The sequence below is a fragment of the Bos mutus genome, chromosome 6, assembly GCF_027580195.1.
Source record: "Bos mutus isolate GX-2022 chromosome 6, NWIPB_WYAK_1.1, whole genome shotgun sequence".
Classification (NCBI taxonomy): domain Eukaryota; kingdom Metazoa; phylum Chordata; class Mammalia; order Artiodactyla; family Bovidae; genus Bos; species Bos mutus.
The window spans coordinates 15,334,089-15,358,982 of NC_091622.1; the positions used below are offsets into that span (position 1 = coordinate 15,334,089).

Here is a 24,894-nt window from a genome sequence, read left to right on the forward strand (position 1 = left end):
CAGGACATCCTTAATGCATAGCCAGTACTCGGTGCCTCCACATCCAAGATGCCAAGTGAATTGGTATGAGATGGGTCCTGGGTATTAGAACTGTTTTAGCGTGCATCTTGGTGATTGTAACGTCCAGTCAACTTGAGAATCACTATACTAAATGAAAGCCTACTGGCAAGTGAAGGGTCAGGTCTGGGTAAAGGGCAAAGGACTGGAGCTATAGTCAGAAGATTCTGCTACTTAGTAACTGTAATCTCAGGCCAGTCCCCTGCCGTCTCCATGCCTATTTCTCTCTCTGTCTGTGTAACCATGAAGGTTACATACCACACCATAGTGGGACCACATGAAGTTGTTATGAAAATAAAATTTCATCATGTAGGGACTCAGTAAATTTGTTTAAATGTGAAATACTATGCCACCATCTAGTTAAGTACTTGTCAGCCAGAACTGAAGCTGGTTTCATGTGGCTTACCTTCATATATTTTTTTACAACTCACAGTCTATGTATGTATAATCTTTTTTAAATGTATACAACCTGGATCATCCTATAGAATGTTCTGTTCCTTATATTTTTCACTTAATCACCACATATCCTGGAGCTCTTCTATGTCAACACCTAAGGCAAATGTACCTGGTATATTTTATTGCTATATTGTTTTCATTGTAATTAATTTAATCAGGTATATTGAGATGTTTATATTATGTCTTAGCCATCTTTTTTTTAAATCAATTTTTTAAATTGCAGTAACATTGGCTCATAATATTTTACAAGTGTTATGGGTATCGAAAGTTGTTGATCGCTCAGTCGTGTCTGACTCTTTGCCACCCCATAGACTGTGGCCCACCAGGCTCCTCTGTCCATGGGATTCCCCAGGCAAGAATGCTAGAGTGGGTTGCCATTCCCTTCTCCAGGGGATCTTCCTAATACAGGGACTGAACCTGAGTCTCCTGCATAGCAGACATATTCTTTACCATCTGAGCCAGCAGGGAAGCCCCCTGGTACTGGGTTGGCCAAAAATTCATTCAGATTATTCCACAGGATGTTACAGAAAACCCCAAATGAACCTTTTGGCCAGCCCAATCAAAGCATAACATTGTTACTTCTGTCTACCTTCCAGCTGGCTCACCAGCAAACTTCTAGTATCTGTTACCATAGCGTAGATCCCCCTTACCCATTTTGCTCTCTGGTAATCAGTACCCTCTCTCTTCTGCATTTACATGTTTTTTTGTTTGGTTTGGTTTATTCATTTATTTTGTTGTTAGTTTATTAGTTGTCTCATATTCTACATCGGAGAAGGCAATGGCACCCCACTCCAGTACTCTTGCCTGGAAAATCCCATGGATGGAGGAGCCTGGTGGGCTGCAGTCCACGGGGTCGCTAAGAGTCAGACACGACTGAGCAACTTCCCTTTCACTTTTCACTTTCATGCATTGGAGAAGGAAATGGCAACCCACTCCAGTGTTATTGCCTGGAGAATCCCAGGGACGGGGGAGCATGGTGGGCTGCCTTCTCTGGGGTCGCACAGAGTCGGACACGACTGAAGTGACTTAGCAGCAGCAGCAGCAGCAGTTTATTAGTTTTCTCATATTTCTCATTCTACATATGAGTGAAACTATATGGAATTTGTCAGTCTGATTTTTTCACTTACCTAATAACCTCTTCAAGGTCCACCCATGTTGTCCCAAATGGCTAGGTTTCAAAAGATGTGTATATTTTCAATTTTGATGAATATATATATGTTGTTCAGTTGCTATGTTGTGTTTGACGCTTTGCGACTCCATGGACTGCAGCATCCCAGGCTTCCCTGTCCTTCACTATCTCCTGGAGTTTGCTCAAACTCATGTCCATTGAGTCAGTGATAGTATCCAACCATCTCATCCTCTGTCGTCCCCTTCTCCTCTTGCCCTCAGTCTTTCCCAGCATCAGGGTCTTTTCTAATGAGTCAGCTCTTCGAGTCAGGTGGCCAAACTATTAGAGCTTCAGCATCAGTCCTTCCAATAGAATATTCAGTTGCAAACTCTGGTTAAGACTGTGCAATGGAATTAATGGGTCCGTGCTATTTGTCTTGCACTGGAGTTATTACTGTTCTAGTTAGTTTGGGAATATTCCAAAAGAGATTAAAAGGTTGATTTGCTTTAGGATTGACTGGATTAGTTCCTTGCTGTCCAAGAGACTCTTGGAAGCCTTCTCCAGCACTACTGTCCAAAAGCATCAATTCTTTGGTGTTCAGCCTTCTTTATAGTCCATACATGATTCCTGGAAAAATCATAGCTTGGACTATACGGACCTTTGTCTGCAAAGCGATGTCTCTGCTTTTTAATACACTGTCTAGGTTTGTCATAGCTATTCTTCCAAGGAGCAAGTGTCTTAATTTCATGGCTACAGTCACCATTGGTGTTGATTTTGGAGCCCAAGAAAATGAAATCTGACACTGTTTCCACATTTTCCCCATCTTTTTTGCCATGAAGTGATGGGACTGGACTCCATGATCTTGTTTTTGAATGTTGAGTTTTAAGCCAGCCTTTCAGTCTCCTCTTTCACCTTCATCAAGAGGCTCCTTAGTTCCTCTTTACTTTATGACATTAAAATGGTATCATCTGCATATCTGAGGTTGTTGATATTTTCCCCAGCAATCTTGATTCCAGCTGCTGAGTCATCCAGCTCAGCATTTCACATGATGCACTCTGTATATAACTTAAATAAGCAGAGTGACAAATATACAGCTTGGACTTATTCCTTTCCCAATTTTGAACCAGTCTGTTATTCCATGTCTAGTTCTAACTACTGCTTCTTGTCCTGCATACAGGTTTCTCAGGAGGTAGGTATTCCCATCTCTTTAAGACTATTCCACAATTTGTTGTGATCCACACAGTCAAAGGCTTTAGCATAGTCAATGAAGCAGAAGTAGATGGTTTTGTTTTTTTTTTTAATTCCCTTGCTCTTTCTATCATCCAGCATATGTTGTCGATTTGATCTCTGGTTCCTCTGCCTTTTCTAAATCTAGCTTGTACATCTGGAGTCTTGGTTCACGTACTGCTGAAGCCCTGCTTGAAGGATTTTGAGCATAATCTTGCTGGCATGTGAAATGAGTGCAATTGTACAGTAGTTTGGGCATTCTTTGGCATTGCCTCTCTTTGGGATTGGAATGAAAACTGACCTTTTCCGGTCCTGTGGCCATTGCTATGTTTGCCAAATTTACTGGCATATTGAGTGAAGCACTGTAACAATATCATCTTTTAGGATTTGAAATAGCTCAGCTGGAATTCCATCACTTCCACTAGCTTTGTTCATAGTGATACTTCCTAAGGCTTACTTGACTTTGCACTCCAGGATGTCTGGCCCTTGGTGAGTGACCACACCATCGTGGTTATCTGGGTCATTAAGTGCTTTTTTGTACAGTTCTGTGTATTCTTGCCATGTCTTCTTAATATCTTCTACTTCTGTTAGGTACTTGACATTTTTGTCCTTTATTGTGCCAATCTTTGCATGAAACTTTCCCTTGGTATCTCTCATTTTCTTGAAGAGATCACAAGTCTTTCCCATTCTGTTGTTTTACCCTATTTCTTTGCATTGTTTGCTTCAGAAGTCTTTCTTTTCTCTCCTTGCTATTCTCTGGAACTCTGCATTGAGTTGGGTATATCTTTCCCTTTCTCCTTTGCCTTCTTTTCTCAGCTATTTTTAAGGCCTCCTCAGTCAACTACTTTGCTGTCTTTTGCCTTTCTTTTTTAAGAAGAAATATATATTATATTCATTACTTTATGCAGTTTTAACATCAACTTTCTTGATCCACAAGAAACTTCAAACTTTCTAATGGAGATATACAACTAAATGTCCAAGTCAAGAGCAATCAGTCACAGCTATAAATGACCACTCAGTAAAAAGTGAAATTGTGCACTCTGAATTGTTAGTGAAGGAGGAGTAGAGAAAATAAATTTTTAAAAACTACATTGTGTGGGGTTGGCGAAAAGTTCATTCTGTTTTTTTCCATAGTATCATACAGAAAAATATAAAGGAACTTTTTGGTCAATCCAATACATCCCCATTTTACTGCCCATTTATTGGACAAAAAAAAAAAAAAGCTTCAGACTTTGACTTGTTATATTATTATTGGAAAATATGTTTGTAGCAAGGAACAGTCTAGACCAAACAAAAGGAGACATTCTCTATTACAGATATGTGTCCTCAAGTGTGGAAAGGTGGGTTGTCGAAAAAGACAAGATACCCATGTGGAGATGCCTTCATTCTCTGTCACACACACTGTAATATTTTGGTTCTCATTGATTTGCTTTAACATATTTGGGGATCATTGAATATTCTTCCTATTCTGGAAACTGTCAGAGTCTAGGACAGTTGTCAGAGTCTGGCTCAGACGGTAAAGCATCTGCCTACAATGTGGGAGACCCGGGTTCGATCCCTGGGTCAGGAAGATCCCCTGGAGAAGGAAATGGCAATCCACTCTAGTACTATTGCCTGGAAAATCCCTTGGACAGAGGAGCCTGCTGGGCTGCAGTCCAGGGGTCTCAAAGAGTTGGACATGACTAAGCGACTTCACTTCGCTTTAAGACAGTGTAATGGAGTTAAAGTTTGTTATTGGGGAAATCAGTGGCCTTGCGCATGTTTACAGAGTTGCTACTGTTAGATCAGCCATCCCCATTTTTTGACAATTGATAAGATCTCGTAAATATTTTTTTTTTTCTGATGACAAGATACAAGTGTAATGAAACATTTTTGTTGCTCAATACTGGAAGGGATTGCACCTTTGGTTATTGAGTTAGCAGCGGGTAGGGGGCAGAGGAAGGGAGACCAGTGTGGTTGGCACTGTAGAATAAAAAATCTTTGAGAAACCTTGTTTTGATCCCTAAATACATTTAAGTTGAGGGCCAAGAAGGAAGCAATGCAAAACTGGTTTTATCAACTCTTAGTGTTCATGCAGAAATAATTGAAAGTATTATTGATGATTTATACTCATGGCTCTTTATTCTCAGGGTAGAATTCTGGAATTCTTATAGTCATTACTGAGATATTCCATTTTTGACTTCCAGAAGGCACTAAAATTGGAAGATTAGAATACAGTTATTCAACTTTTTCTCAGGTAAATACATAGTCAGACCTCATGATCACAGCATAGTTTTAAAAGATTAGCCATATTGCTCAAGCTTTTTTATAAGAGACCCCAGTGTTTATTCCATGAGTTGTTTCTGTCAGAATTTGAAAGTTGTTTATATTATATATATATATATATATATGTGTGTGTGTGTGTGTGTTTATTACCATTTATAATGAGCTGTAGAGAGTCTCTCCCTGCCCCAGTGGATTATAATATCTGATACTTGGTGGATGCTGATGACATAGATGTTGGTTCAATAAATGAGTCAGTCTTTCTTCACCAGTGCCATGTGTCATCCACAGGCAGATCAGGGATTAGTATTTTGTCTCATTCTCTAAGAAGTTGCAAGCTAGTGTCATCATGATTATTCAGCATATCAGTTGTAAGTAGGTGCCTATTTTAAAATGTATTTTTTAAATTGTCCGTCTAAAACCAACTTGCTTTCCAGTAATCAGGCAATGCAGAAATGTGTGTACAGTACAAAATAGAAGGTTCCCATCTTCATCCCCGGAGTGTCACAGTAGGAGTCCAGTGGGCATTCTTGGCACCTCCTTGAGTACATGCTGTGGCAAATGGTAATGATGATGAAATAGGCTTCTTTTGGGCCAGAAATCTAGAACATCTGATTGAGAAGAAGCACCTTAGTTAATCAGGGCTGTGGTTACTTCCCGATCTTCCGGCACTGTGTCTAATAGGACCCAGCAGCTGACGCAGGACAGGAACATCTACCCCCACTGAGCTCTCCCCTCTTCCATTAACTGTTATAATCAAAACTAGACTCAGGCAAGAAAAATAATGTATTTCTTTAAAAAAAAAAAAAGGATGCTGGTGTGACTTTACAGCTGGGAAAAGGATGTGATGATGTATGTGGTCACATGCCCCCACTAAATACAATGGCCCATACTCTTAGCCTCTTTGAAGCCCTAGATTTACAATCTTTATCATCTGATCGAAAGATAAATTTCACATGAACCAGGAGCTCAACAATCTCATCTTCCTGTTAGAAAATGCCCATAACACTTAAGAATAAAACACATAATACCATGAATAATCATCAGTGCCCATCAAATTCTACATTTATCAATTTCCTTGACTTTCAATTAGGATAATTTCAATTAAGGATATTTAGTCTTAACTGGAGAAAGTTAAAAGTGATTTTCAACACTGAAGGACAGATGAAGTAAAGCAGCAGTAAAATAAAATTTTTTATTATAGTAAAAAAATAATAGTATAATAATTTATTCAGCACCTACATATGAGAGGCTGTGTGCTAACTAAATACCTTACTTATATTGTCCTATAAAATTTGTAGAATTTACAAATTAGGTATTAATTCAATGAATAAAGACGGAGAGAGGTTAAGTAATTTGTCTAGTCATGAAACTAATGAGAGCTCTGTGATTGGAATTTGCAGCTCTAATCTATGGGTATTGGCTCGCAGTGATCCAGGCATGTGGCCCGGAAAGTGTGTCAAAATTGCTAAGAGTACTGTCTGCCATGAGTATGAGTAAGGACTGGGAATAGCCAGACATAAGCTGTATATTTGTCTCTTGCATCATATCAATTATGGAGGGGAAAAAGCCTCCTCCCTTAAAGTACATTTTGGTGAAGTCTCCCAGCCTAAGAACCCTGTGCCCACTTATAATAGAAAGCTGCCTGGTTCCAAAGCTCACGGTGGCTGAGATATGCTAGGGGCAGAGGTACTGGTTTCCCACAAATAACAATAACCCCATTGGCCAAGCAGCTCCCTGATGGCTCCCCGGCAGTGGCATTGTTACATCACAACAAAGCGCCTTTGCCCTCAGACACATGCGCCCGACGGCTGGCACTGAGGTTTTCCCTGAAAAGTGCACTGTCCTCTGTTTTGAGTCAGCCTTATTGTTCAGAGCTTAGGGGGTGAGGCGCATGTCCAGACATGGGACAATAAGATGAGCTATGGACTTGTTGCCAGTAATATTGTGGATCACTGTGAGACCTAAACTTTGAATTCTGCAGTGCTCTGAAATGACCTCCCCTTCGTGCCCTCCTAAGAGTCTGGATATCTATTTAACCCTAACTCAAATGCCACCTCCTCTTCCAGGACTACTAGCAGCAGCCAGTGTTCGTGTACCGATTCTTGTCACCCTAGCACCTGGAACATTGCCAATGAGTCTTTAACAAATGAAAGAATGAATAGCTGTGCCAGTACTTAGAATATTGGGTATGGTTAAACTACAGTGACTTTTGAAACTCAGGAAGATAAAAAAAGTCATTATTCCAAAACTCCTTTCATTGGATCTACTATGATCATGTCTGAGGCACATAGTCAAGCAGCAAAATGTGGTGGAGGAAGGGCTCTGCTTCCTGGGTGTGCTGGGCGGGGCTCAGCAGGGAAAGACATGGTCTCCACAATGTTGATTATTCAGAAAAGTCACTGATCTGGGGCCTCAGGAGCAGGGACTGATACATCTTGGAAGTGCATCAAGTGTGTGTTTCTTTGCTTTCAACTGGTAGAGAAATCACTGATGTATCTCCCACTGACGTATCTGTCTATGAAAACCAGCCAACTGATACAGTCAGTGGTTCACCAGCAGCATCTGTGACCAAGACATATTTGATAGCCACAAAAGGTTAACCAGTGTTCAGAGGTTTCCTGAAAGTAGGATGCTCTGGGGTCTAAATAATAAAAAGCAGGACTCCAAATAGCTTATACAGTAAGGAAGCTCTAGCCCCAAACCAAAAAGTCTTGTGGTAAAGTCACTGAAAGATTGGTGCATTCAGCAGGTCAGTCACAACTTGGAGGAATACTTTGCGATACTCTCTCACTGAACATTATCCTCGAGGGAGCTTCCTCCTGGTGGCCAGATGTCTGCTGCTTTTCCAAGTAGTATGTGGTAATGAGCAAGGAAAACTCCCCAGAAGGCCCCCAGCAGCTCTCTCCTCACATCATATTGATTAGAATTGGGCCATTGTCCATCCTAACAAGTCATTGTGAGAAAGGGAAATGGGATTACTAAAACTTGCTTAGGTAATTAGGGTTTACTCCTAAATTGACGATAAGATCACCTTCCTGGAGGCAATCGTGATTTGGGAAAACCTGGACAAAATCAGAATTCTTTTCACATGGAGAAGGAGGAAGGGACTTGGCCCCCGAATAGACAACCAGAATGTCTCTCTGTAGGCTCAGTGGAAGTGCCATATCCATTTTTGCGTACTACCTTCCACAGCAGCAATCAGTCCCCAGTTTGCTAATAATTTGGTGATGGTGGCTACTTTTCATATGAAATTTAGCCATCGTCTGGTGGAATAAAGACAAAACAGTAAAAATTAATTCAGGTTAAGACAGAAAGTTCTCCATTATTTGACAGTACCAATGAAATCCAACTCCCCATTCTCAAACTGGGACAAGTTTATTGACTCTAAAGGCTTTTAGGTCATTCCACCAGGAGGGGACATTTCTTTGAGATAAGAGAGTGAGAAGAACAGCCTTCAAGTAAACACAGAAAAAAAGCTCCCCAAGAAGAGGAAATAGCATATGCACAGGTCCTAAGGCAGAAAAGTGGAAGGATCAGAACTTGTTGGAGTGATTGGCTCACAGGAGCAGGAAGAGCGTGGCAGGATGCAGGGGTGAAGAAGGAGGGGCCCTCCAGAGTCTGGCAGTTTCTGTTAAGGAGTTGGGGGTTACATTCTGTGTTCAGCAGGAAGACACTGAAGGATTAAACAGGGATCTGCAACTGTAAAATCATACCAATAATCCTATGCAGAATGCTTTTATGAGTTGGGAAGAGTAACTCTGTTTAAGGTAGGTCGTATGTTATTAGAGAAGCTGCTCATAGAGTCATCACTTAATTAATCGGCAGTTGCCAAGAATTGAACTTCATCACCTCTATTCTATGCAAACCTGGCCTTTAGTTCTCGCTAGCGGATGCATGTTTGTGGATAGGGTAGCCGAGTGGAATGACTTAGTCAAGCGACACAAAGACATTTTAAATGCTAAAGTGATTCAGTTATACATGCATATATATGTATATGTGTGTGTAGCTCTTTTTCATATTTTCCATTATGGTTTATTATAAGATACTGAATATAGTTCCCTGTGCTACACAGTAGGACCTTGTTGTTTATCTATTTTTTATATAGTAGTGTGTGTGTCAGCTAATCCCAAACTCCTAATTTATTCTTCCCCCAACCCCCTTTCCCCTTTGGTAACCATACGTTTGTTTTCTATGCTCACTGACTTTGGAACCTAAAAAGGGAATGCTGCCAGAAAAAAAGATGAGCAAACACATCTCTCCCGTGATCAGTCAGCTCTCCCTTCACTCATGTACATGGCTTGTGAACTCTGGAACACATGTCTATGGGGTTCACATCATGGTGGAGGCTGTGTGTTCCAGTTGACAAGTCCTTTCATACTTCACTCACATCACTGAGCTCAACACACTCCAGAGCTCTCCTGTTTCTTTAGCGGTTCCGTGATAACAAGTCCACATGTAAGTTTACTTCTCAAGCCACGATCTCACTTTTTCAGCCCTTGGAGCACCTCTGACTATGCAGAGGCAGATACATTACAGGACACTGAAGAACGGGGTCGACGCAGTGTCAGGGCCTAGTTCTGGGCTAAGGGAGTGAAGCTGGGTGGGCTGCAGGGTTGGCAGTAGAGCTCAGCCTTCTTCCTTTGGCTTCTGTGAGAAAAAAATGGATTAGAGAGATTCAAGGGAACAGAGGCAGGGGATTTGGAGAATGATTGGACAAGGGACAGAACTGAGATAATTCCAAAAGTTTTCGGCCAATTCCCTCTCATCCCCAAGGGATAGTTGTCAAGTTGAAACACTAAGATAATTGGAGTTCTTGAGATCCTGCCCTGGATCTAGTCCCCTTTTCCATGACCTCTTTTTGGAACATGGGTGAAGACTGAAGTGGCATAGCCTTCAGAATAAAACTCTGAGTAGTTTTCTTGCTCTTGTTAACAAAACATTTTTAAATGCTTCTGGGTAAATGCAAATGATTGTGGTGCAGTTCTGCCTATTTCTGCCAACGGCAATCTTCTACTAATGGTTAATGTTAGACATGAAATTATTTTCCTGAATATTGTTTCTTTTCTTTTTTCATTATGAAGTATATTCGGTGCTCTTCGAACTGGTGCTTATATGGTGTACACTGTGATGACCAAAGGCCTGAAGCATTCAGTTTGTGACCAGGGTTTTTACAATGGACCTGTCAGCAAATTCTGGGCTTATGCATTTGTGCTAAGCAAAGCACCCGAACTAGGTGAGTGTCTTCTCTCTTTCCATTTCCTCCCCCACCCTCACCCCTTTGTAGTTACACACCCGTAATATTTATTGAAAAATCAACAAAGAAATAACTTGAAGGTCCTATTTTACTGGTTGCAGGAAAATTACAATAAGTGAATTTGCATTCTTAACTAACTTCCATTATGTTTGTTCTCTTCCCTCCTTTTAAATAATTGTACCTTGTGTGTATCAAGAGCCAAAAAGTTTATATAGAACGTGCATGGATCCAAGCCTCACTGAAAGCACAGTTCCAGGGGCTAAGAACATCTATCTAGCCCCTTCTCTGAGGCCTTTAACAGCTGAGCTAATATTAGAATATTGGGGACAGTTAGCCTCACAGCTATTTCCCAGTCTCACAGGGAAGCGTATGTTCAGCTCTGGAGTTTGGATACAGACTAGGACATTCAGCCTTTTGTTTGGGTAGCCTCATGTTCTCATTCACAAAATATTAAGGGTTAGCTTCTGATGTTGTTTAATTTTAATCAATTGAAGAAATAGGCCTTAGAGAAATGTAATTCATCTTCTAGAAATTAATCCAAAATGCTGGTACTAGATAGGTAGATTCCTAATAGTTTTTGCTTTAACTCTTTAATAGTCTTGAATATAAGTGTGTCACAAGTTAACAGACACAGTAGAAAATCAAGTAGCAAGGGTTTTTTGTTTTTTTTTTTAACACAGGCACAGTTCCCCAGGAAAATATCTTTGTTGCCAGAAAAAGGGAGCCACCGGTGATGAAAAGATCTGAGTTCATCTATGAGCCATGCTGGCCAGCCTCTCACAGATTGGTCCACATCCTTAGGGGACACCTGTCTATCCTCTGGGTTTCTTAATGTTTTATCTGTAATTAAGAATTGGCTTATTTAGTTCAAAATTTTAATCTATCAATTATGTTCCATCTCCTGTTTCTCCTGAAAAGGGGGTTGGAAGTTATAATTTCATTTTAAGTTACCTACAGTATTAGCTATCGAGTCTTTCTGAAAGGTCCGCCTAGTTTGTATCTGTTCACAGAGGATATGACATGCCTCTGATGTATGCATCCTCTGCCTCTAGCCACTCTTCATCAGAGGTCTAATCTGCTGGCAGTTGGTTTGAACTGTTGGTTTGACCACTTCTTCCCAGGTCAAAGACAAGGGAGGAACAGCAGGAAAAACTTCAGCACTCACACACACAGCCTATCAAAAGTCTTAGAGTGAAATGCATTAGTATGGACTCAGTTTATTCCTTTAATAAATTTTTAAATTTTTTTTATTGAAGTATAGTTGATTTACATGTTTCCCTAATTTCTGTTGTACAGTAAGGTGATTCTGTTATTCATATACATTCTTTTTCATTATGGCTTATCATAGGGTATTGAATATATTAATAGTTCCCTGTGTTCCAGTAGGACTTTGTTGTTATCCATTCTATATACAATAGTTTGCATCTGCTAATCCCAAACTCACACTTCATGCCTCCCCTGCTTGCCCCCTTGGCACCCTCAGGTCACTTCTCTATGTCTGTGAATCCATTTCTGTTTGGTAAAATTCATTTGTGTCATATGGTAGATTCCACATATAAGTGATATCATATGGTATTTGCCTTTCTTCTTCTGACTTATTTCACTTAGTATGATCATCCCATCCACACTGCTGCATATGGCAGTATTTTATTTTTTATGGCGGAGCCGCATTCCACTGTATGTATGTGCTGCATCTTCTTTATTCATTTGTTGACAGATACTCCAGGTTGCTTCCATGTCTTGGCTATTGAGAATAGTGCTGTTATGAACATAGGGGTTGCATGTATCTTTTTGAATTATAGTTTTGTCTGAATATATGCCCACGAGTGGGATTGCTGGATCATGTGGTAGCTCTGTTTTCAGTTTTTTAAGGAACTTCCATACTGTTCTATAGTGGGTGTAATAACTTACATTCCCACCAACAGTGTAGGAGGATTCTCTTTTCTCCACATCCTCTACAACATTTGTTATTTGTAAACGTTTTAATAATGGACATTCTGGCTGGTGTGAGGGAAGACATCATTGTGGCTTTGATTTGCATTTCTCTAATAATTACTGATGGTTGAGCATCTTTTCATGTGCCTACGGATCATCTGTATGTCTTCTTTGAAGAAATGCCTATTAGGTCTTCTGCCCATTTTTCAACTGGGATGTTTGTTTTTATTCTTGTTGAACTGTATGAACTGTTTGTATATTTTGGAAAGTAAGCTCTTGTTGGTCATGTTATTTACAAATATTTTCTCCCAGTCCATGGGTTGTCTTTTTTTTTTTTTTTTTCTTGTGTATGTATTCCTTTGCTGTGCAAAAGCTTGCAAGTTTAATTTAATTAGCTCCTTTAATATCTATTGCCTTGGGAGAATGGCCTTAGAAAATATTGGTAAGATTTACATTAGAGAATGTTTTGCCTATGTTCTCTTCTAAGAGTTTTATGGTGTCATGTCTTATATTTATGTCTTTAAGCCATCTTGAGTTTATTTTTGTGTATGGTAAGAGGGTGTGTCCTAACTGCATTGATTTATTTACATGAAGCTGTCCAACTTTCCTAACATCCCCTGCTGAAGAGACTGTCTTTTTCTTATATACCCTTGCCTCCTTTGTCAAAGATTAACTTGACAATAGGTGTGTGGGTCCTTTAATAAACTTATAATAAGCACCTACCATGGGCCAGACATTTAAAGTGCTGAAATGGAATTGCTACTTTATCAAAAACAGAAATTTATCATATGAATTTTTTATGAACCAGGTCCCCGGGCAGCTATTTTTTAATATTTAGATTAGGACCACTAGCTGCAAAGTTTTACACTAGAGAAGTGTTTTTCAGACTTGGAGCTACAGACAATGCCTAAAAGCCTACAGATGTGTTTTTTAGCAATGTCAAAATTCTGTGAGGACATTTTAATTTTGTATTTTCAGGTATAGATAAAAGATTGTCTACATTTCTCATAGTGATTTTTTTATTTAGAGTCATAGAGTCTGCTATGAGTCAGACTAAAGAGTTATTCAAATTGAGAAATATATCCCTTTGACTTTTAGTTTATTCAGTGTAAGTATCCTTATGAACCGCCTCCCCACCTTTTTGATAAAGAATTGTCTATAGATACATGAATACAGTAAATGTATGAACCTTGATTCCCTCTGCATGCCATCCCTGAACACCTTCACAGTTTCCCCCTCCCTACCCTCAAAAAGTACTTTCTTGCTTGCCTTAATCAGAAAAGGTACCTCTATGCTTCTGGCCTTTAGGCCTCTAATTGCAAAGGACCTACTTCAGTCTTGGCTGCTAGAAATGCATTTCCCTGCCAGGGCTGCTTGTCTGTGTTCTGAGTTTTATCCAGTTGTGTCTGAGGGACTTGAGAATAAAAATAGTTCCTTCTACCTTTTGAAGGAATAATACATGGAAGAGCCACACCAACCCATTCACAGTGGCCATTTTCCTTCAAAGGCGTGAGTCGCTCTGTGCTGTCTGTCCTCCCAGCTTCTACTCTAGGTGGACACCTGAGTTGTAAGGTTAGGATTTGTGGATGAGAACTGCATCACTCAGAGGTATTTGTGCTCTAATCCTCTGTCTTGTTGGAGTGTTGTTGGTTCTGAGGAGGGTAGGGCAGTCAGTCACCTGTCTTAATTAATCTAGGCTCAAACATACTACTCCCTCCTGCCCCAATGTAGACCTTGTAATTAGACACAATTCTGTTCCCTCTTGAGGCCCAAAGGAGCTGTATTCTAGTTCCTTATGCCATTGGCTTGATAATCACTTTGCCTGGAGAAGCCTCATTCACCACAGCAGTTTATAGGCTGCATATCAAACAACCCATTCCTTCACAGTTCAAACAAGGGATTAGAGTGCTGTCAGTGGGCTAAAGAGTTGAAAAATAAATCCTAAACTTGATGCAGCTCTTTAATGAGGGTAGCGTGTGACACCAATTCTTCATGTGGTTTCAGATCCATTATACAGATATTTTCAGTCTTGAGTACCCTTTTCCAATTTTCAAATATGACTTATTCCCTTTCAGATATCCTGGATCTTACTTGATAGCTATCTTGCTAAGGTAAACTGCTTCATCAAAATAGATCCTAAACCAATTCGCCTAGTTTAGTGAACATGTGTGCTTTGGATGGCTTTTTGTTGGTTTGGGAAGTTAAATTCCTTCCCTGTAAAACACTCTAGAAAACCTTGTCGCTACTATTTAATTAAGAAAGCTTTATTCATTTGGATTATTTAGAATTTTTCTTATTTTTTAAGTTCCCGGTTCTGCTTCCAGTTCTCTATTCTGAACTTCCTAATGTATAGCAGAAAGAAAAGGTCTTGAGAGAGAAAAAGAACAGTTCTTCCATGTTCAATACTGAAAACTCTATTTCCCCACTCCCAAAACCTGCCTGCCTACAGTTTTCACTAAAGTAATTTTTTTTTTTTTTATTGTGGCAGAGCATATGTAAAATTGGCCATTTCTAGGTGACAGGGCTGCTGCATAATGGGCATTGGCATTGTTGTGCAGCCATCACACCATCCACCTCCAGAACTTTTATCTTCCCCAACTGAAAACTCTGTGCCCATTAAACACTAACATTCCCCCTTCACTGGATTTTTAATAGCAAGAAGGGCTTTCTGTCTCAGCAGAGAACAATGAGCTCATTTCAGTGAATTCCACAGCTATGGCCTACTAGAACAAGTGAGGGAAAGAAAGCCACCAACCTGCTTTGTGTGCCAAAATCTTTGACTGACTACTGTTTGAATTACATTAAAACCTGCTGAGATTTTGTTTTGTTAAAACTTGGAAACATCTGCTCTGAGTCTAGGTCCTTGCTCGGTTGAGCTCGTCATTGTTTTTGAAACTCTGACTCAGCGGAGCTCCCGCTAACTCTGTGAACAGGGGCGCAGCCATCTGTAACAAACCACACACACAGTGGGCGCTCCATCTCTTGGCGGCTGGGGCTTCCACATGCTCGTGAGCTTCTCCAGAGCTGCACACAGGGCTGCACTTGACAACACATGCACTGCAGGCATAGTTCAGGAGGGACACTTGGATACTGGATCACCGTGATCTGGCTTCAGGCTGGCTCTTGACTGAAAACAGCCAAACCAAAGGTTAGACTATGGTAAAGGACATGAACCAGAGGAAGATCTGGCTTCAGGCTGGCTCTTGACTGAAAATAGCCAAACCAAAGGTTAGACTGTGGTAAAGAACATGAACCTGAGGAAGCTAAAATAGGTGACATGCCCAAAACATTCACAGGTCAGAAGATCCACTGCTTATACTTGGCCAACATTCTTCCCATTATGCCCGCAGGACCTTTGACCAAGAAAGATTGGTTGGCTGACACTGCATTCACAGTCTCAATATCTTTTGTTTGCATTTCTCGGTCACTCTGTAGCTGTTGAGAGGCCTGGATGTGGAATGCTATCAGCATGATTGGCTCACAGCAAATTAAATGAGTTATTGTGTGGTTTTTCCCAGAGGAAAAATAATTCATAATTCCCAGAGCTGCATGACTGGTGTGTCTCAGCTGTGATATCAGAAGAACCGTGAGAGGTCTCAGGGCATCCTTTCTAGAACCTCACTCAAGGGAAACTCCCCTTCTCTGCATTGGTGGCCTTCCTGGAAGCAGTAACTTTGATATGGAATTGGAGTGCTACTCCTGAGAGATTCAGGGCCATTACTGGAAACTCATCTTCTTTCTCCATCTAATCACCCTGCATAGCTGTTCTGAGAAAAACTGCTATGTGTATCTAAATTAATTTCATTTTGAAGATCTCATGGCATGACCTTTGCCCCCACCTCCCTATGTTAGATAAAAGCACCTAGTATGTCTTCTTATATCAAGCCAGAGACCCCCACTCAGACAGGAAGAACACAATATTATTCCAGATTTGTAGCTTCTATGTTAGCTCATTCTCATGATCTGTGTTTTGTCTCCTACCACTCTTCCCACTCAGATTGTTCTTTAGACAATAAAGTTTTAATATAAAGGTGATGACAGAGGTCAAATTAAATCTAAGGAATTTAAAAGGATAAAATGCTCATTATTTTATGGCAAATAATTATGTTTGAATATTGTACAGGCTTTATTTTAGTTAATACTTAGAGACTCAAAGTCTCAATTACAAATAAATAAATTTGCTTTTAACATACAATTCCTTGGAAATTCTACCTTCTTTCTGCTGTGAACAAAGGCAAGTTGAAATTACCGTGTCTACATTATAGTCCATAGAAGGAAGGGAGGCGCAGAGTAGTAATTACACAGAAATAGTCTTCGACAAGCACACAAAAATAGCCCAGATTAACACAAATAAGTAGACACCAGGTCTCCTAACACTAGTTGTCTCCCTTTAACATACAACTGAGAGTTACTGTCACCATCGATCATTATTAGTCTGTCTGACATTTATAGGTTTAATATGTCAAACATCTCACAATAGAGAAGACTTCAAAGAAAATTTTATAAAAGGTTCAGAAATGCAGCAGCTGGAAACTTCCTTTCTGTTCTAAACAAATAATAATGTTGGAGTTTGCTTTTTCTTTTTTTTTTTCATTTTCCTTAGGTAGTAACTGACTATATGTTTTCTTGAAGAATAGCTGATTTACAATCTTGTTAATTCCAGGTGTACAGCAAAGTGATTCAGATTTTTTGTTTTTAAAATATTTTCCATTATAGTTTATTACAAGACATTGAATACAGTTTTCCATGCTATATAGTGAATCTTTGTTTATCTGTTTTATATATAATAGCATGTGTATCTGTTAATCCCATTGCTGTTATTGTTCAGTCACCAAGTTGTGTTCGACTCTCTGTGACCCCATGAACTGCTTCCGATCAGGTGGCCAAAATAGAGCTTCAGTTTCAACATCAGTCCTTCCAATGAATATTCAAGGCTGATTTCCTTTAGGATTGACTGGTTTGATCTCCTTGCTATCCAGGGGACTCTCAAGAGTTTTTTCCAGCATCGCACTTCAAAAGCATCAGTTCTTCAGTGCTCACCCTTCTTTATGGTCCAGCTCTTATATCCATACATGACTACTGGAAAAACCATAGCTTTGACTATATGGACCTTTGCTGGCAAAGTGATGTCTCTGCTTTTCAATACATTGTCTAGGTTGGTCATAGCTTTCTTCTAAGAAGCAAATGTCTTTTAATTTCATGGCTGCAGTAATCAACCGCAGGATTTTGGAGCCCAAGAAAATAAAATCTGACACTGTTTCCACTTTGTCCCCATCTATTTGCCACGAAGTGATGGGACCAGATGCCATGATCTTAGTTTTTTGAATGTTAAGTTTTAAGCTAGCTTTTTCACTATCGTCTTTCACCTTCATCTAGAGACTCTGTAGTTCCTCTTTGCTTTCTATCATCTGCATATCTGAAATTATTGATATCTCCTGGCAATCTTGATTCCACTTGTGATTCATCTACCCTAGCATGATGTACTCTGCATATAAGTTAAATAAGCAGGGTGACAATATATAGCCTTAAGTTACTCTTCCCAATTTTGAACCAGTCCATTGTTCCATGTATAACATTAACTGTTGCTTCTTTTCCTGCATATAGGTTTCTCAGAAGGTAGGTAAAATAGTTGGGTATTCCCATCTCTAAGAATTTTCCACAGTTTGTTGTGATCAAGACAGTCAAAGGCTTTAGCATGGTCAACGAAGCAGAAGTAGATGAGATTTTTTGGAATTCCCTTGATTTTGCTATGATCCAGCAGATGTTGGCAATTTGATCTCTGGTTCCTCTGCCTTTTCTAAATCTAGCTTGTACATCTGGAAGGTCTTGGTTCACATACTGTTGAAGCCTAGCTTGAAGAGTTTTGAGCTTTACCTTGCTAGCATGTGAAATGAGTGCAATTGTGTGGTAATTTGAACATTCTTTGGCATTGCCCTTCTTTGGGATTGGAATGAAAACTAACCTTTTCCAGTCCTGTGGCCACTGCTGAATTTTACAGATTTGCTGGCATATTGAGTAGAGCACTTTTACAGCATCATCTTTTAGAATTTGAAATAGCTCAGCTGGAATTCCATCACCTCCACTAGGTTTGTTTGTAGTAGTGCTTCCTAAGGCCGACTTGACTTCACGCTCCAGGTGAGTGACCACACCATCATGATTATCCTGGTCATTAATTGTCATTTTTGTACAGTTCTGTGTATTTTTGCCACTTCTTCTTAATCTCTTCTTCTTCTGTTAGGTCCTTGCTGTTTCTCTCCTTAATTGTGCCCATCTTTGTATGAAATGTTCCCTTGGTATCTCTAATCTCCCATTCTAATATTTTCCTTTATTTCTTTGCATTGATCACTCAGGCTTTCTTATCTCTCCTTGCTTTTCTTTGGAACTCTGCATTCAGTTGGCTATATCTTTTGCTTTCTCATTTGCCTTTAGCTTCTCTTCTTTTCTCAGCTATTTGTAAGGCCTCCTCAGACTACCACTTTGTCTTCTTGCATATCTTTTTTTTGAGGATGGTTTTGGTCACCACCTCCTGTACAATGTTACAAAGCTCTGTCCATAGTTCTTCAGGCATTCTGTCTACCAGATCTAATTTGATCTCTGGTTCCTCTGTCTTTTCTAAATGCAGCTTGTACATCTGGAAGTTCTTGGGTCATGAACTGCTATAGCCTAGCTTGAAGGATTTTGAGCGCATAATCTGCCAACATGTGAAATGAGTGCAATTGTATGCTTATTTGAACATTGTTTGGCGTTGCCTTTCTTTGGGATTGGAATGAAACTCCTAATTTCTCCCATGCCCTGCTCCCACTTTTCCCTTTGGTGACCATAAGTTTGTTTTCTATGTTTGTGAGTCTGTTTTGTAAATGAATTCATTTGCATATATTTTAGAGTCTACGTATAAGTGATATCATTATAATGTTTGTCTTTGACTTCACTTATGATATTCTCTAAGTCCATTCATGTTGTTGCAAATGGCAGTATTTCTTTTTTATGGCTAAGTAATATTCCTTCATGTGTGTGTTTAGTAGTTGTTGTTTAGTAGTTAAGTCCTGTCCAACTCTTTGTGACCCCCATGGACTGTAGCCCACCAGGCTCCTCTGTCCATGGGATTTCCCAGACAAGAATACTGGCATGGGTTGCCGTATCACATTTTTATCCATTCATCTGTTGATGGACACTTATGTTGTTTATCATGCTTGTATGAACATTGGTAGCCAAAATAGCTCAGATGAGAGAGTTAGACCAAAGAAACATTAGTCTTTTTCTTCAAGGGGTTAATGTGACTGAGATTTTGGATAATCCTGTAAAGCATTTTCAGAGTTAATTGCAGAAGAAAGTGTCATTCTCAGTTTTTTATCACTTGATTCATTGCTACCAAAATAATACCTATTATCCTCCAGTAAATACAGAAGATAATTTTTGTTCTTTTTCTGTTTTTGTCTTTTAACTTTTCAAAATTTATGTTAGAGTACAGTTGATTTACAATGTTGTTAGTTTCAGGTACACAGCAATGACTCACTTATAAATATATATATACTCATTCTTTTTCAGATTCTTTTCCCATATAGATTATTAGAGGATTGAGTAGATTTCCCTGTGCTATACAGTAGGCCCTTGTTGATTATCTAAATGCCTAATTTATCCCTCCCCCACCCTTTGGAAACCATAAGTTTATTTTTTGAAGTCTGTTCTGCAAATAAGTTCATTTGTATCATTTTTAGATTCCGCATATAAGGGATATTGTGTGATATTTGTCTTCCTCTGACTTATTTCACTTAGTATGATAATCTCTCATCCGTTGCTTCAAATGGCATTATTTCACTCGTTTTTTATGACTAGTATTCATTGTATATATGCACCACATCTTTTCCATTCCTCTCGTGATGGACATTTACATTCCTTCCGTGTTTAGCGTTTGTAAGTAGTGCTGCAGTGAACATTAGGGTGCATGTATCTTTTCAAGTTATGGTTTTCTCTGGATAGATGCCCAGGAGTGGGACTGCTGGATCATAGGATAGTTCTATTTTTCATTTTTTAAGGACCCTCCATACTGTTCTCCACGGTGGCTGTACCAATTTACATTTCTACCAACAGTGCAGGTTGCTTCCCTTTTCTCCACACCCTCTCCAGGATTTATTGTTTCTAGACTTAAAAAAAAAAATGTATTGGAGTATAGTTGATTTACAGTGCTGTGTTAGTTTCAGGTATACAGCAAAGTGAATCGGTTGTATATAGGCCATTATAGAGTATTGAGTAGAGTTCCCTGTGCTCTACAGCAGGTTCTGAGTTATCTATTTTCTATACTGTAGTGTATATAAGTCAACCCCGGTCTCCCAGTTTATCCCTCCCCTTCTTTAGCCCCTAGTAACCATACATACCATAACCTAGTTTTCTACATCTGTGATTCTACTTCTGTTTTGTAAATAAGTTCCATATACACACTGGAATATTACTCAGTCATTAAAAAATTACAAAATATTGATATTTGCAGCAACATGAATAGATCGAGATTGTCATAGTGAGTGAAATAAGTCAGACACAGAAAGACAAACATTATATAATATTACTTATATGTAAATAGCCTAAAAAGGTATTTTTGGTAGACTTTTTGATAACGGCCTTTCTGACTGGTGTGATGTCTTTGTCTTTGGATATGGAGTATCTTTTCTGTCAACAGTTGGTCAGTAGTTACTTGTGATTTTGATGTTTTTGTGAGAAGAGGTAAGCTCAAGTCCTACTCCGCTATTTTGTCTCTTACCCAGGAATAGCCTTTTGTTTAAATTTTACTTTTCTAATTTCCATATGTCAAGGCTTCACATTTTATAGGGAACCTACAAAGATATGTTTTTAAAGAGTACTTTTGTCGTGTACCAAAGAAAGGTGGTTTTATTACTCCAGAGCGGCCTAAGAACATTTTACTGGGCACTTGAATTCAAATTTGTTTCTCTTGATTAATGAATATCACTTGACTCTCTTCCAGGTGATATTTCCTAAAATGCACAGCCTCATTGGAAATGGACAATATACTTCTAGTGTCCCTTCCAAATCAAAAATACGATTGTGTGCAAAACACCTTTCTGACAGTAACATTTATGGAGTGCTTACCATGTGCCTGTTTTGTATCCTATTTAATCCTCAAATAATTCCAACCTATTATCTCCATATTACAGATGAGGAAACTAGAAAGTAGGATGAATAACCTGCCAGGGTCACCGAGCTAGTAAATATCCGTCCACAAGTCTAACCCAAATCCATCTCATTCTGAGGTACAAGTTCATTCACCTTCTTGATACGGAGTATAGTCAGGGGGCTCACGTCCATTTCTGTTTGTGTCTTCCAGGAGATACAATATTCATTATTCTGAGGAAGCAGAAGCTGATCTTCCTGCACTGGTACCACCACATCACTGTGCTTCTGTACTCCTGGTACTCCTACAAGGACATGGTTGCTGGGGGTGGTTGGTTTATGACTATGAACTATAGCGTGCACTCTGTGATGTACTCTTACTATGCCTTGCGAGCAGCAGGTTTCCGAGTCTCCCGGAAGTTCGCCATGTTCATCACGTTGTCCCAGATCATTCAGATGCTGATAGGCTGTGTCATTAATTACCTGGTCTTCCAGTGGATGCAGCATGACCAGTGTTACTCTCACTTTCAGAACATCTTCTGGTCCTCACTCATGTACCTCAGCTACTTCGTGCTCTTCTGCCACTTCTTCTTTGAGGCCTACATCGGCAGCAAGATGAGGAAAGCAACGAAGGCTGACTAGTGTCGGAACTGAGGAGGAAGCCGTAGCTCAGGGTCATCAAGAAAAATAACAGACAAAAGAAAATGGCACAAGGAATCACATATGGTGCAGCTAAAACAAAACAAGACATATGAGCAAACACACAACCCAAGGCAGCTTAGGGATAATTAGGTTGACTTAACCCAGTAAGTTAGTGATCCTTTTCCGGTGAGGACTCACTGAGTACACCTCCATCTCAAAGGACTGCTGCTGGAAGACCCCATTCCCTCTTTATCTGTCAACTCTAGGACAAATGAGAACAAAGTGGGCCAGAGGCAGAGAGAAGGCCAACAAGCTATTAACAGTATATGGAAAAAATGAATTTACTGTTATATTTCTCTAAGGATCAAAGAAGTTTACTTAAAAACCATGTGAGCACATACATACAATCCTTTATAATCTTTTTTGACACTAAACTGGAGCCAACAGAAAAGGTAAAAGTGGAAGCGATGCAGGGTGTATACCTAGAGTAATGCTTTTGCAAAACTTTTTCAGAAAGTACTTTTTCAGAAAGGTTACGGGTTGTAGCCCCCGTGAGAAAAGATGTCTTAATCACCTCCTGAGAAAACAGATGATAAACTACATTTCAACTAAGAGAAAGACTCGTCCCCCTTCATAGCACAGCCTCGGTCTAGTGAGTTCACCATAACAAAACGGGGCACAATATTTTCCCAGGGTTCTCCCTGGGAGGAAGGAAACAGTGCCGCCCAACTCTTGAAAGGGCAGCTCCGATCTCAGTATTTCTGATAGTTTTATTTCTACCCCTAAATGGGGTAGGACACAGCATCCTTTGTTCAGTTGCCTTGGGCTTTCAAACAGAAGAATAAATATAGAATAGAAAACAGACAACTCAACCAAATTATTTGAAAAATAGACTCTCTTACCCATAAAAAGTTGCAGCCCTACACCGAAGTTCTTGAGCTGGGAAAGAGGAATGAGCTGAAGATCAATATAAGACACAATAAGTACACCCCTCCATAGTTGACTCCACATGTAACTTTCCAAATGAAACCCTGTGGTACAGCCCATATTGTCTATATTTTTGTGAGTTTCACAAAGCAACCCACAGGGCTGTCCTTGATCTTGGGTGAACACTGTGTTTCTGTATCATCTGCCTTTGCTCCCTAATGCAGAGGTGTTTAAAGTGCCCTCTGCTGGTCAAGCGGAGATACTTTGACAAACACACTTCATGGCAAGTTGAGCTGAACAGTGGACACACAAACGGCCCCCTCCGAGACTTATTCTTCAAATTTTAAATGATATAAAATAATTCACCATATTTTTGGCCAAATCAGAAGACATTCTTCCTACTTTTGAGTCAGCTTCAAAAATTTTTTGAAAAGGGACTTACGCTCTGGAATTCAGAAAATCAACTTATTAAGAGCCATATTCTTTTAAAAAAAGCTAGATACTATAATATCTGTAATATTTCAGTCCTTTACAAGCCAAATAAATGTGTAAACGTTCCTGCATTTCAAAGAAGCAATTATGTCAAGTTGTTCAATGTGATATAATAGTATTCTAATTGGTTATATAGCTTAATGATTAGACAAACTAGGTAAAAATTAGGGGCTACTACACTGCATAGATTAGACATGCATAACCACACATATATACACACAGATGTGAAGTCCACCAAACTTAAAAGCCCAAATAAATAGAAACATGTTTTCTGGCTAGCAGAAAAAGAAGCTGTTTAGCTTTCTTGCTTTGAGTGTGTACAGAAAAGGGATTTTTCAAATTATTTTTATATTATTTTAGCTTTAATTGTGCTGTCATTTATGAAACAGAGCTGCTCTGCTTCTCTGTCAGAGATGACAAGGGCTTTCTCAGCATCTCGTCTATGTGTGGAATTAAAAAGAATAAAGTTTTATTCCATTCTGTGTGAATGGTCTGAACCATGAACAGAGAATCCGTGCAAACCAAGTCATGACTGACGGGATGGAGGGTGGGCTGTATGCAGGGAAGGGAAGCTGTTATGTCTGTGTTAAATTATTGCGAACAATCTATGACGTCTTGACATGGGTTTATAGATGCATTGATCGAAGAATGTATTCTTAGGGCAAAAACTGACATGGACTGAAAAGACAAGTCCTGCTATAACAACTAATAGATTATTAGGATGCAAACAATGTTATTTTGAGCTTTGAAAATACATGATACTGTGCAATAAGCTTTTTTTTCTTATAAGAGAAAATGAGCAGAATAATGAGGAAAAGGCCAAATAACAGTTGACTTGAATTTAACTGAAGGACAGTTAGAGCTTATTTGGTTAATTTAATTTAATGATTTAATCCATTGATTTATCAGTGATCCTTTAATGCAGGTTAGAATAAGGAAATAATCATAGACCTTAAACAGACTCCGATGCTTCCAAAGCACTTTCATCTTGGTACAGGTTCATACTTGTGTCTACTTATGAGATAATTTAGAAATTTTGTTTACAGGTTGAATGTCTAATAAATAGTTTTAAAATTAGCTAAATATATCTAAAGGCATTTCCAATGTTTATCATGGGAGGGGGAAAAGAATCACACCTTTAAAAAAATTGAAATTCTGGTATTACAGGTTCAATACACTGTTTTTAACATCTCAGCTTAAGTGATTAATTCTATTAATATATGAGGCAGGACCACTACCCCATGGCAAATTGAAGCCTATCGGAGAATTGACTGCCACATAGATAATCCTGCTGTCATTTAACATTCCAGAAAAACTTGGGCAGGCAAGTTTTTATAGCTGCCCCACTATGCTGCAATAGATTTCCTTTCTCTTGAAGATTTTCCACTGCACTTCAATTCCAGTATCGTGA

At 39.3% G+C, this 24,894-nt stretch overlaps 1 protein-coding gene across 3 annotated transcripts in view; it reads left to right on the forward strand.

Moving 5' to 3' along the window:
* The window catches only part of ELOVL6 (ELOVL fatty acid elongase 6), a 129,961-nt gene extending 107,581 nt beyond the window's left edge, over window positions 1-22,380 (forward strand). For all 3 annotated transcript variants that reach the window (XM_070372017.1, XM_005896223.3, XM_070372016.1), the window contains 2 exons: window positions 10,195-10,346; window positions 21,637-22,380. In XM_070372017.1, the coding sequence (XP_070228118.1) occupies window positions 10,195-10,346; window positions 21,637-22,064 (580 nt within the window). In that variant the 3' untranslated portion in view covers window positions 22,065-22,380. The remainder of the gene's footprint in view (window positions 1-10,194; window positions 10,347-21,636) is intronic.
* Window positions 22,381-24,894: the final 2,514 nt, after the last annotated feature.